Source organism: Halichoeres trimaculatus, unplaced genomic scaffold (genome assembly GCF_033239565.1).
Source record: "Halichoeres trimaculatus isolate MK-OKI-2021-1 unplaced genomic scaffold, fHalTri1.1 fHalTri1_scaffold_10, whole genome shotgun sequence".
NCBI lineage: Eukaryota > Metazoa > Chordata > Actinopteri > Labriformes > Labridae > Halichoeres > Halichoeres trimaculatus.
This window is the reverse complement of record NW_027437187.1, coordinates 12,492,440-12,507,118: the sequence shown is the minus strand read 5'-3', so window position 1 is coordinate 12,507,118 and position 14,679 is coordinate 12,492,440. Positions and strand designations below refer to the sequence as shown.

The 14,679-nt window shown below is 41.5% G+C and overlaps 1 protein-coding gene across 2 annotated transcripts in view; it reads right to left on the bottom strand.

Moving 5' to 3' along the window:
• znf423 (zinc finger protein 423) overlaps positions 1-14,679 on the bottom strand; it is a 170,543-nt gene that overhangs the window by 116,516 nt on the left and 39,348 nt on the right. For both annotated transcript variants that reach the window (XM_074677441.1, XM_074677442.1), the window contains exon 3: positions 4,108-4,311. In XM_074677441.1, the coding sequence (XP_074533542.1) occupies positions 4,108-4,311 (204 nt within the window). The remainder of the gene's footprint in view (positions 1-4,107; positions 4,312-14,679) is intronic.

Below are 14,679 nucleotides of genomic sequence, written 5' to 3'. Positions count from 1 at the left end.
ATAGAGGCTGTAAGGTATGTAAACACACCGGGCCACATTTAACCATTTAAATAGCAAATTGCTGCCCTTCTTGTGGTTACATGACTGCACATTGTCAAATCACGGTTACGATTAATTGTGCAAAACTGCTGCAGTTAACACTTCCTTTAAAAATACTCTGGTCCCATAATGCACAGGGGCACAGTGTCTCCTTTAGTGATAATATCTGAAATATAAGTGAGTTCAGGAGCTCTTAAGTAACCAGATTCAGAATTGAGTTTTATCAGTGAACTCTCACTGTTGCTCACTTCCATTATGATTGTGTGTAATCGGTTTACACACTCACACACAAACACACATACTACGTGTGTTTACAGTTTTATAGCCGAGCCGACACAGGCTCAGAGCATTAGCAGAACAGCCAAACAATAGAGTCGTAAGAGAAGCACAAATTCTCCGTCACAAACAAGCAGCTGAGCAGTCAGGCACATGCACATTAATGGAGCATTACATTAACCAGATGTGTGAGGTCCGTGAGTATCTGCGTGTTTGAGTGGGTGTACACACATTTATGTGTCATTGATCTGTGCCACTCTGTGCGCGTGTGTTTGTTCAATTTCCACTCAAATTAATGGTGCCTCTTTATAGGCCTTCTGCTAGAGTGGCACTGAATTACTTGGTGCTTCACTCTCGCACATGGGACCCATTCAATGTTATAGCCACAGCTAGCCGCTAACATGGGACCCATTTGCGACAACAATGTAGTTAGCATCACAGATAGCAGCGCTGTTTCTGTAGGGAGTGCAGCGCTAACTAACATGCTTCATAAGCCAGCACCTGGGAGCCACATGCGTGTATCTGATATGAAATGAATAGATCCTGTTTGTAGGACACTGAAAGCTCACGTTTGAAGGTTTTATGAAGCAGTGAGTCAAAACTGCAGCAGGCTGAACTCATGTTGGTATAAAAATACTGAGGGACATTAGCTTAGATGACACACTCTGCTTCAGGTCTTGAATTATGTTGTTTCTGGTGTGTGAATTACCTGACAAATGAAAATACTGTTAAGACCTATATTTATTTGATATATCCACCTTCCCTCTGGCGTTTAAACACAAGAGCAATCCAAACAAGGCTGATTCTTTCTAAAGAGTGGTTGCTTTCTCAGTGTGAGAGCACATAATCTGCTCAGGATACCAGGCTTGATTTAATCAAGAAATCAGCACAGTGCAGGTTCCATTTTCTTGATATGGCACGCTCATAATTATTTTGATTTTGTTCTATTTTTACATGTACTGTTGTCATGATACAGTTAACATCATAGCTAGCTAGTGCTGCCAAGATGGCCCCCGTCTGTCACCCCCAACCAAGATGGCTGATGTCTAGCTTGTTTGGTTTCTGCTCAGGGACACACACACACACACACAACCTGAAACTGCAAAACACATGAACACATTAACTTTCATGCAGATCTGGAGTGACGTGTGTTTATCCCCAGTGGGCTGTGTGTTTTTTGTGCCTGTGTTTGAGTGTGTCCCATGCCCTCCCACTAAACTGGCTCCCAGGGGTCTGGAACAGAGAACTTAAAAGGATTCTTTAGTCCATGTGTTTTAATTTAGCCCTCTCCTCAATAATAACCAGAGAGCTGTGGTCCCACCACTAACTTCATACACTCTCCAGCATGCACATCAGAGGAATACACATGTACAGTCATATGCACAGTCACACACACTCACACATAAATGAACGTACACAAACCCCCTGCATGCCAGTGCACACACACCCCGCTGAGCTGGGGGATTACTCTGCAATCTCAACCGCTCTTTCTCCTGGGAAAAACATGTTTTATCATTTCATTTCATTTCTTTCTTCTGCGCTGCCTCTCGCCCTCCCTCCCTTCCTCTGCTTTCTCGCTCAGCAACATGTAGCCCTCCCCAGACTCCTGTGCTGAAATCACAGGCCACATCCCGAGCTCTGACAGCAGCCCTGTGCTTTTGGCGGTGAGACGCTGTGTGAGTGTGTGTGCTTATCCTGGTGTGTGTGAGATCCCTTTGGTTAGAAGATGGAAGCTAATGGAAAGACATGTATCAAAAAGTGATTGAGAAAAAATTAAGGTATAGCTTGTCCACTTGTTGCATAAAGGTCAACTTTGATTTTAGGATTAAACTAATTCTTCACCACAATGGACTAATCTCTGAATACTGTTTTTAAAAAAAGCATTTAAAACAGAACGATGTATGAAATTGTTAGTGCTTTATTCGTTAAAAATTCCCAAATGTAAAAAAAAATCTTTAATCTTTAGTTACTGTGTCTATTTTCCTTCAGTACTCTGTTTATATCCATCATCTGTGATAAAGCCCTTTCACCTCAGGAGACTCAACACGTTGCACAAGCGAACTTTTAACATGTTTTGTCAAAGTCTCATTTCTCATGCTCTCGTCAAAGCAATGCTATGAAGTGTATCTTTCAGCTCTACGCTGGACTAGGCTCACACTGAACCTGTGAGTTTATGCATTAGTGTATAGACTGCCTGGCTACTAAGGCCCGAGTGTACAAAAAATCTGCGTTCACACGGAAATGCCGAGGGACTCGAAACACTGTAGTTAGCATGCCAGGCCTGTAGGTGCTGCTATAACTGTCTTGTCCAGAAGCCGCTTTTGGGAGATCTCCACCGAAGTAGAGTTTAGCCGATCATATGGTGAATTGGGGAATACTAAGTTAAAAAGTGGAGCAAAAGATGCACATTTTGTTGAAAGACACTCAGCAGATTCAGCAGATTAAGCAGCACAAGCACAACACGCGACGATCGTAACAATGGTACTGTTGTCCTGTTGTATGTGCGCGCGCGTGAGGCCGAGTGTGACCTCAGTGTTTCCACTGAAAACTCAGGCTTACTGTTTACACGGCTACAGTGTCGGGAGTGTTTCAGAAAAATCCCACTCTGTAGGCCATTCTCAAAAGTTTGCGTTTGAGGTCGGCTGATAGCTGATCCTGTGTAAACGCGAGGCTGAAACGCAACAAAAATTTTGGGTTTCACCCTAAAACCGTTGTCGTGTAAACGGCCCCTTACTGTTTATACGGTAATGGTGCCGGCAGCGTTTCAGAAAAATTCCACTCTGGAGGCCATTTTCAAAAGTTTGCGTTTTAGGTTGGCTAAAACACTGTTTCCATGTAAATACGAGGCTCAAACACAATGAAACTTTTGAGTTTCACCCTAAAACCGTTGTCGTGCCCCTTAGATATAATCTATCTACACAAACAATGTGAACAATGAGACAACTTTCACTGCAAAGTGCTGAAACAAGGCAGACAAACACTAGAAGCTGAATCACCTCATCTACAAGCGTGTCACTGAGATATTGTGTGAGGCCTTAAAGCAAAGATTCTGGCAGGATTGGATGTCAAGCCAGCGGGTGAATAAGAGGATGCTGAGGCAGGGGTCTAAGCTCCTACATTACACAGTCCCTGGAAACACTATCTCTACCAGTTTAAACAAAAGCCCTCCATGCCCCCTCTTCCTCTTTCTTCATCCTCCTATCAAAAGTAAACACACACTCACACACACTTGCTAAGACACTAAGAAGCAGACTGCCTTGTGGCAGCAAAAAGTGTGCATGTGTGATGTGTGCACTATGTGTGTGTGTGTGTGTGTGTGTGTGTGTGTGTGTGTGTGTGTGTGTGTGTGTGTGTGTGTGTGTGTGTGTGTGTGTGTGTGTGTGTGTGTGTGTGTGTGTGTTGGCTTGTTAAGTGAGCGTTTGGATTAATCTGTAGGAACCAGATGCCCCCGCCGCGTTCCTTTCAGCCCTTCCATTAATTACACCAGTACTAATAACGGCTTTTGTGTATGTGTGTATGCGTGTGTGTGTGTGTTTGCGTGTGTGTGGGTGTGTGTGTGTGTGTGTTTGGCAGGTGTGTGTGCATGCTCAAGTCTGTCCCTGTGGGACACAGGGAAACAACTAAATCCAGTAGCTGTAGGTATGTAGAAACAGGCGAGGGGTCTGACTCGTTCAGGAAGTCAGTCTGGTCATTTTTGGGTGACTGGACTTGGACATGAATGAACTGTGGACGGCCCACAGGGTTCCAAGCAGGATTTTTAGAGGCCTTAATGAAGACAGGTTAAAGTCTTACCGGCTGGGCAGTGGTTGGTTCTGTGTTCGGTGAGCTCTGCCAGGCAGTCAAAGTCTTGTTGACAGTTATCACAGGTGAAGATGGACTCGTCATCAAGATCATCCTCATGATCCCGGTCATCATGGTCATCGTGGTCCTCTTGTTCTCCATCCTCCGCTCCTGGACGCTCTTTGGACTCTGCGTCTCTGTCAGATGCTGGAACTTCTGGGTAAACACACAACACAGAACTATGAGCCAGAAACGAATATTTGAAGATGGTTTCAAGGATCTCTAAGTGATGCTGATGAAAAAACCTGACTGTCTTTTATACTACAACAGGAAGACCTGGATGGAGAATGAACCCATGATACATTAACATTTGTTATCCTCCCTCTAATTTCTGCTTCTCTCCAGTTCACTTATGCCTTTCTTCACCTTCTCAAACATCTTTTAGCCTTTCTGGCCACTTTAATTATATAGTCAGCTTAATTGTACTGAGTGTGTGTGGGACCTTGGTCCAGCACGTGCATGAATGAGTGTGAACGTGTGTGTCCTCGTAGCAGACAGGCAGAGAGTAAAGGGGGACCAGTGGAAGGCTGTGTTGGCCCAATCCTCACTGCTCCATTGTGTCTCCATTTTCACACCTTATTATCACATTATAAACGCTGAGGATCCAATACGACTAACACCGAAGACACTGGTGAGGAGAGCAGAGGAGAGAGGGAGAGGGAGAGGGAGAGGAGAGGAGAGGAGAGGAGAGGAGAGGAGAGGAGAGGAGAGGAGAGGAGAGGAGAGGAGAGGAGAGGAGAGGAGAAAGATACATGACAGCTGAGGAGAGATACGGGAGGGAAAGATGAATAAGCTGAAGGAAACAATAATAACACTGACATCCAGACAACAGAGCACCAGATTGAGCACTGTATCTAAATCCTGTCAGGTCAATAATAAGGAGTGTAAAGACGACTGTAAGAAAGACTGAGTGTAAATATTCTCATCAACAGAGAGATCTGACACAGCAGGAGCATAAATAACATCCCAGCGTCCAGGAAAGAAGGTTTGTAATGAATGCACTGCAGGGCTGTTTCACTGTATTGATTGTATACTGAACGTGGCCTTAATAAAGAGCTAACTCTGTGAAGTTACACCTCTGATAAAAAAGAGACGCATTGGCCTTTAAAGAGAATCAATAAGCTCCACTACCTGTAATGAAAGGGAGACCTACTTCTGTGAGTGCAGTTATGGGTCAAAATCAGAGAGCCCTACTTTATTTTGTTGATTAACATCCTTTGGATCTCCATCATGAGCATCATCAGCAGACAGGAAGCTGCTCATATGAAGCAGACACACGCAAACAGCTGAGTGAAAAAAGATTCCTCTGGTTTGTTTTTGCAGGAAGCTCCTGGACCAGTTTAAGTGATAAAATGTGCTCATGAGTCAAAGTGAGACAGATTAGAGAGCAGTGCACCAGCTCCATCCCACTCTGATTTATTATGGGAGAGGTGTGATGGGAGAGAGGGATGCTGGGAGGTGGGGAACGAGGGATTGAGGTGATGGGGTGTTTAGGGGGCTGCAGGAGAGGAAGACAGCAGTGGAGGAATAGAAGGAGGGATAGATGAAGGGATGGTGAAGAAGAGAGGGAGGGTGTTGGCCATCTGTCCAGTGGTGAGAGCACCGTCTGGCCAGGGAGGGAGAGTGGCCCCTTGGCTAACAGAACACACACTATGTACACGCACGCACACACACATGCTCGCATACATGTACACACAATCGTGCATGCTCTACGACACACATACATCATGCATGCACACAAACACGCTGGCTGCTGTGCATACACCCACCCACACACACACACAGTCGTACACAGGTATCCATACACACACCAACATACACAGATGGGAAGAGATGTACACACACTCATACGTGTGTGATTCTGTGTGTGCACGCTCAAATGTAATTAAGTGCAGTGTGTTAAATTAATGGTTAGACTATAACAGATTTTATTAGTGACATCAGAATATATTAAAACAACGCTCAGTAAAAGGAAGACGGTGTGAGTCTGTCTTTTTCAGAAGCACTAAAACAAAGCAGGAACGACGTTTCTGAAATAGCACAAAAATGAAGCTACTCAAGAATTTCATAGATTTCTTTGAAATGGACATTTTTACCACATAAATAAACATGTTTACAGCCTGGATCAGAATCTGTTTCAGTCTTAATGGCTCATTTCGTTGAGAGTACACACTGTACAGGGATGTTTTTCCAGTTTGTTGGTTTGATAAATAACTCCTCTTTTTTAAGTTTTACAAGAGTAAAATTTGGATTTGAGTTGCCTGCCTGCCTCAGCTCCACATCTTTCAGCCTGAAGTTTAGCATTTTAACGACGTGGTGACTGCCATCATTCAGCGTCAAACCCCTCCATAGAAACCAACAGGTGACATCACTGATACAATTTCAGTCCAAAAGATTAAAACGGAAAAAGATTAAGACTAAAGCCCGACTGATTAATCGGTCTGATTAATTGGGCCGATTAATCGGGCCGATTATGCCTGTCACCGATTAATCAACAGCCAGAATGTAGCCGATTATAAAAAATTTTGCTCCACGGAGATTCTGTCACTCCTGTTCCTGTGTGTCAGTGTGTTGGGCTGCACACTGCCTGAGTGCTCGCCCCCTCCGTCACAATTATGTAAAGTAAGACTATAGAACGGCGTTTTAACATCGTGTAAGTTGCTCATTGTGTGTTTACAGTTGGACTTTTATTTCTACTTACTGTGTTTAAAGTTTGACTTCTTTATTTATTATTGTGTTTACAGCTTGTTCATATTTAGCATTGGTTAACACTACAGTTCTTATGTTGACAGTTTTATAATTAGTTCCTTGTTTTAATTTAGTAGTGTTCTGTCTCTGTCTTGAATCATATGGGTATTATCATGATTTGTGTTCATATACAGTATATATCCTGTGTATATCAATGAATTTATCATATTTATCAGCCGATATATCGGATATCAGTCGATATATTGGATATCGGCTTTTTTTTGCCCCAAGTATCGGTATCGGCATTGGGCCCCAAAAATCCCATATCGGTCGGGCTCTAATTAAGACCAACAATTTAGGTTGATTTATTCATTTTTATGAGTCTTTTCTTTTTGTATTCCTTTTGTTTTGTATCTGATGCTCATCACAGCATCTTGTTTTATATCCATGTATGTGAAAATGAAGATATCAGATAAAAGCCATGAGAAGCTGACCCTCCTGCACTTAAGCTGTTACTGTGAACTCACACATTGATGTCAGTTTTTGTAAGGAGCATATTTGTTTTTTGTCTTATCTGGGAACAGAAGGAAAGCAAACATTTGAAACCTCACTTATGGAAATCCTCCAGAACAAATAGTTCTAAAACAAATCTATGAACAAGACTGGTTTGTTTTTGGGATACACTATTTGATGACTCGTATCATAAATCATCAAAACAAGATCGTCCCATCATTGACAAAGACATTTTATTGCACTTGGCATGTTTTAAAATTTAATAGTTTTCTCCATTGAATTTGTCCTCTAGAAATTTTTTACGCTCATCTTCTCTGGTGAGGTGATCAGAGGCAGAAATGTGCTACTACACACCTACACACACACACACACACACACCCCAGGGTGCACTGATGCCAGAGGTGAGGGCAGTGCCAACTCCAGCACATGCCAACACAACCTGCTGTCATAGCAACAGAGGGAGGAGCCAAATGAAGCTCTCCATCTTGCACCCCTCTGTCCTCATCTCTCCTGGTCTGTGCTTCACTCTGACTTCCATGATAATGAAGTTGTGGCTGTAATGTCAATCAGCCAGCCTGCCTCTACCTCAGTCTATGTTCAGTCTTTTTTATGTCATTGAGTAAATCTTTGTCTTTGTACTTTTTTTTCTTTAGACAAGCAACCTGTTTTTATCACCTACTTTAATTTTAGGACAGAAGAAGACTTTCGAGAGCCTCCTGTGCTACACTTAAAAACATTATGAAATGTGTAAATAAATATCAAAAGTTTCAAACATATTTCCAGCTTGTTTTTCTGAGTTAAGCATACTTTTCATTTACCCACCCCAAAGCCCCGTCTTCTTCTCCACACCACCCCCACTGCAGTCACATTAGAAAGAAGCAGCAGGCCTCCTTAATGAAAGCCTCCATCTCCCATGGGTGGAGAGTGTGTGTGCATTTCTGTGTATATGCGCTGGGGTATTGATTGAATAGTAAAACTGTGGTCCCTAGCACATAGCATGTGTGCACCATCTACTCACAACCATTCTCTATTTCTCGCACAAAAACACACAGACACACACACTAAATCAGCAGGATATATGTTAGTCACTCACTCACACACACACACACACACACACACACACACACACACACACACACACACACACACACACACTCTACAGAGAACTATTATCTCTGAGTCACAGACTGTCCCTATGCCAGGAATAACTGCACACACACACACACACACACACACACACACACACACACACACACACACACACACACACACACACACACACACACACACACTCATTCAAACACACTCGTGCACCATCACAAACCCTCCAATCCCAAGCCCAGACACCCTGTTACATTCTTACATCGTCCACAGGGACACAATAACTCAAAATCACATCCTGCAGTTTAACCAGAGACATGTACAAAAACAGATTTAACAACTAAACGAAAGCTAACGAGAGCAATGAGTCACAATCTGAACCTTCAAGTGTGAGCTTCAAAACACTCGATTACAGCAGCTCCTCTGGTCACAGGGTCTGATTTCTAATCTGTGAATAAAAAGAGGGACTGGATCACACCTGGGATGAACAGTGAACAGTAAAATAAGGAGCTGCTGAAACAGACAGCCAGCAGTGTTAGGTATGAAAGCAATAAAGATATGAAAGATGTGTGCACGCACCCAATAAGTGTCTTTGGTGTAAGAGTAAATTGTGATTTAATGCTGTTGTGAAAATATACACAGAATGCCAGTCTTATAAATGGGTTAACAGAGCTGTTAAAGCAGGAACATCTAACTAGGGATGGGTAACGAATTAGGTACTTTTATAGGCACCGGCTGAATTCTGTCAAAAGTACCGTGTACAGTTTCATGTAAAATCAAAAGGTACCATGTTTAGGTACCTAAATGTATCCTTGTGACTGTGAGGGAGTGGAAAAGTAGGTGATTTTCCATGCTAGAAATGAACACAGCATTACAAGGTTATATATTGAGAAATTAAAATTTTAAATTGAAAAAAAAAAAAAAAATTATCATCAAACACATTGATATGTTTTTAACAAATCAACACAGAAAAGTACAAAAATCTGGTACTGTTGAGAACCGGTACTGTATTGTTTCAAATGAGAAAGGAACCCATCCTTACGATTAAATGTGTTAAATGTGTTCAAACTAATAGAAGCAGATTTTTAAGATAGAAAATTATTTAAACATTGTATTTAATTGACAAATGAGCAAATTACATATACCAAAAGTGTTGTGCTTTGAAAAATGAATTTTCAAGTCAAATCTGAAGTTGGCAAGACAGTTTTTGAAAACGCTGGCAAAGATGCACGCTTGGTAAATCAAATACACATCTAAAATGATCCAAAACAAACCCCCAGAAATGTTTTAAACTCTGGTTAGTCTTAAATTCTGAGAGTATTCTGAAATTCCTCATAAAAAAATGCAGGTCCTAGGAATTCAGTACAATTGCTATATTCTCAGGGTATATGCTAAAATCCTGAGGTTGATTTCAATACCTTTTTAAGACTTTCAAAAACCTTTGAAAAAGTTTTAAGACTTGATCGCAGCTTTCAGTTGTTGTTGGCATCCACTTTTTAACAGTTGTAGTTTACATTTTTACAGAAATGCTGTAAGCTAAGGAGGAATAAAGCTTGAAAGAACAAATGAAACTAAAGGCAGGTTTATCCACACTCCCACAACAAGAAACAGCAGTTATTCAAGGCCAACTTGCTGAAGAAAATGAGAAATTATTTAATCATTTTTAAAATTTAGGACATGTGCCAGAGATTGTGTGATTTGCTTTAATGTTGTATTTAATTTCTTGAAACTAGAAATGACGTTAATTTATAGCTGGTGTTTATACCGCTTACAATCCTTATTGTTGTATTTTATTGTAACTACAGTCTTTATGTATTTTTTGTTATTTAATTTTCCTACTGACTCCATCGATTTCTGCTGTTAACGCAACAATTTTCCAGTTTGGGATCAATAAAGTAACTCTATTCTTTTCTATTCTTTTCTATTTTTGAACTTTATCGGCTGATTGTTTAACGTCCCAATCAGGGGACAGTTGCAAGGAGGAAAATAAATATTATTTTTGATATTTTTTGGGTCAAAGCTTGAATACCTATGAAACTTAATACCTTATAAAACCACAATTAAGACTTTTTAATACTTTTTAAGGCCTTTAATTTTCCCAAAATTGATTTATCAACTTTTAATACTTTTTAAGACCCCACGGACACCCTGATTCTCTCGCTTTCAAGTTTTTTAATTTGATTTTTTTTTATAATTAATCAATATAAATAGTTTCATGTAAAAGACCTCCTTGTGTTTCTTGGTTATGGCAGAAACCTGCTGCTCAGGCTCTGTCAGCTTTCCGAGTTTGTTAATTTAATGATCTCATCAGCAAACACACAAAGTGCTAATGAAAGCTGGCCTTTGCTTCCACATACTTCAGTTAATGACTACATCATGTGTAAACCTTGTTCATGAATTAATCAGCACATCACAGCAGCATGGCTCTTTCCTACTGATTAGTTGTAACTACTACCAAGCATTCATCGGAAATGTATCAGCCTCTGTGACATCCCACAGAAAGCTTTTACAGAGCATTTCTAAAGCGGTCTCATATGCAGGTATCTCCATGTGACAGCACAAAACATCAGGCGAGGATGTGCAGGGAGGATGTTTTTGCTCCACGTGTCTCTGGAGGGACAGTAATAAGTTATATTGTTGCTGCAGCCAGCAGCCTCAGTAACCTGAGGACGACACGCTGTTTATTAACAGATAAAGAAATAAATATATAAATGGATACCTCAAGAATAATGAGGTCACTTTGCATATCTGGGGGAAGGATGTATGCAGGTGTTGTGTGTGTGTTTGGTGTTATGGTTCACGTGTGTGTATTTGTGTGTTTGTGTGCACCCTGGGTAATTAGATAAAGAGAAGTGAATTAGCAGAGTCCACAGTGCAGAATGATGTTACACAGTCTAACCACGCCTAGCTGAGACCCACTAATCACCACTCGTTAAGACTCACAGAAGAGTGTGTGTGTGTGGATGTCTGTGTGTGTTCAGAGCACGGGTGTGTTTGTTAGCTGGTAGTGTGTGTTCTCTCATAGCTAATGTAAAATGAGTTCATTTAGGTAATTAGAGAGCTAAATGATAACAAGCTGTAAACATTCTGGACTGGAGAGGGAAGACAGGGACTGTGGATTTGTCACAATGTTCTTTGTGGGACTGAGACCAGAGAGCCTCCAACACAGGATCCAGAAACATTCAATATGGGTACACTGAGTCCCCCAGTCCGACTCTTCATGGCACTGTCATGAGCATTTGCCAAGGTAAGCTAGTAAAGACAAACTGGAACACCAAAAATCAAACACTTTCAGTCAGCATGACCACCGTTCATCTCTATATGTCCTGCGGGAAGAAAACTAGGGAACTAATGAACTCTGGGAAATGTTCCTGAACTGCCCCAGGGTGATAGAAGTGCACCGAGAGTGAGTGCCAGAACTAGACTGGGAGTAAAGGGGAATAAAACATTCTGTAATACTGCAAAGGTAGGCTAGTTATTCAAGTGTTAGATTTGGCAGCGAGGAGCAGGTACTGTGGCCTGTCTGGGACACACTCCACAGCTCAGAGAGATGTATATCTGCAGGCCAAGCATGCATAAAACACATACACACATATCTACGCCTGTGGAAGCCTAAAACAGGCATCAAAAGGTGAGGAAAAGTGTGTGTGGAGCTTCCAGCAGAATGTTTAGAAACCAAACAGCCTGGACACAAGGCTTTCATTTTGCTCCACAGCGAGCTCCACACTGGACCAGGATTCACAGGCACCTGGCCGGGCAGCTCTGCCTTCAAGAGGGCCACAGACCTGCTGCGAGGTTAAAATCATTCCTGCATCACATGGGCTGCTGGAAGTGCCCAAAGAGACTTGATGCATTAAATGAAGGCCTCACATGCACAGATGCAACATAGCATCACTATACACTAGCAGCTGAGCTCCAAACACACACACACACACACACACACACACACACACACACACTTTCTGCCCTGCCTGCTCAGACGGTGTGCATTGCTAGTATCTCACCTCTTTGTTTGGCCTCTGTGACTTTGTCTCATGGCAGCTCAGAGAAAGAGCAACTTGACCTCACCATTCTGCCTCTGTGTGTCACACAGGGCTTAACGAAGGAGATCAGTTTCACATCTTCAACTGGCACTTTGAAAAAGACTTTTGCATGTTGTGTTGAATCCAAGCAGCAACCACCAGTCTGAAAATATGAGGTAATGTGGAAGTGCTCAAACCTGCAGCTTCTCGAGTGTCTGCTGGCTCTGTAAGTACTAGAAACCACAAACATGCCAAGACAAAAAAAGCAAAGGAGAAATAAACAGGTTTTTATCCTGATGCAAAAAATGTCTCCTGTCTGAATCACTAACTTCACTAACTGCACAAACTGTATGGAGGGTGAATTTTCTTTCTAACGAGGCATTTTAGATTATATTACTATGATGAGTTTACCCAATCAGAGGCTGAGCTCGGCTAATTAATATAGGGGTGTCCTATAGCTGATAGTGCACCCTATTTCCAAATCTGGCCCCCTGTTTCAGGAACAGACTGGGTGACGTCACATAGACTACATCTACACTACATTTAGCATACAGTCTATCAAATCTTCTGGTTTGAGACATCAGACTTTACTAACCACTCTTTTCTTTCTCCTCTTGCCTCCCTCAGCTGCTGGGCAACCTTACTTGGGCTACCTTGGGCGTTATTAACTAATGGTTCAAAGTAGGGCTGGGCAATATGGCCTCAAAATAAAATCTCAGATTTTTTCACAAAAAATTCGATTTACGATTTTTTGGCGATTTTTTTTTTCCTTTTAAAGAAAAAAATAAGTACAAAAGACAGAGATAACTCAAAAAACAGTTTTGTTTTAATTTTGTCAAAAACTTAATAAAAGTAACCTCTATTTGACTTTTTCTTTTTTTTTTTTCCGTGCACTACAGCACTTTTTAATTATATTTTACTTTTAAATGATTAAAAAAAAAAAAACAATTTGTTTCTGTCTAGTTTTATCTTTTTAAGGCTGTAGCCTGTTAATCCTGTAATTTGAATACAAACAAATAAGTTAAAAAAAATGCTATTTATTCAAGTGTGGACTCACAAATTTCATGCCTCCCTGCATAAGTCAGTGCCCTGGTCGGGGCACCCCAGTCTTAGAAGTCTGGTCCGCCCCTGCTTGACAGAGCGCATCTCGATGCTGGTTCGTCATGTTGCTCTGCTCGTCAGCGGATGGATTTATGCTGAATGGAGGATTTAGTTGGTGGAACAGAGGGAGTTACAGAGAAAGACAGGACTCAGCTTTACTCAGGTAAAAGTTTAACAACTTCTCAGTCATGTCTGTCCGAGCAGCGCGCCGCTTTGTTCGATCGCCCATCGTCGTCCCGTCTCCCACCCTGCAGTCCACTTTCACGAATCATGATCCGTCCATATCACCATAAGAAGGTGTTTTCTTCAGTAGAGTGAGGGTGTTCTGAGAAAAACTAATGTATAATTCTAAGCTTTATAAGTCTAAAATGATCAGAGTATTAACCTATAAGAGCAGCAGGTTTTACGCGCGTCAATCACTTTGCCAATAATCTGCAGGTGAATCTAAAAGGGTCCCGGCTTCATAAATGTTTCCGTCAAAGATCTTAACAAATTCCTGAAAGGTGACAGATAGAAAACAGAGGATTGGAGGAAAGGGATTTAAACGTTTACTGACAAGAGGTCTAGTATATATTATATATTAACCTCTTTGGGCTGTTAATACGGATCATAAGGAACACGTGTCCATTAAGGTACTGGGTGTCAAAGATGCACAAGAACATTTTTATGACATTTAGGTTTCTGTTGTTTTGTTAGTGAACTGTTAAATCACGCTGCACACACGGGGAGTCAGCGCTTGCCGCAGTATTAAAGGTGTGCAATAGCGGGGAGAAAAAATTCAAATTTTTCATTTTTTAAATCGTCCACAAAGAACAATTTGAATTAAACGATATAATCGATATATCACCCAGGCCTAGTTCAAAGTCATGGTAATATATCTAGAGATGAATTTAATTTATCAGACCATCTCATACTGAGCACATCTATGAAGAGTTGGTCTTTTTCATTATGCCTGTGTTGTGCTGTTCAGATATCAGTATGCTAAATGTTCATTCAGTGCAGCTACACAGGGTTAGCCTGCTCGGTCCATCTACACGATGCAAAGTGTGTGAGTCTGACTTGATTCACTGGGTCTGTATCAGATGTTGCTGAGAGCACA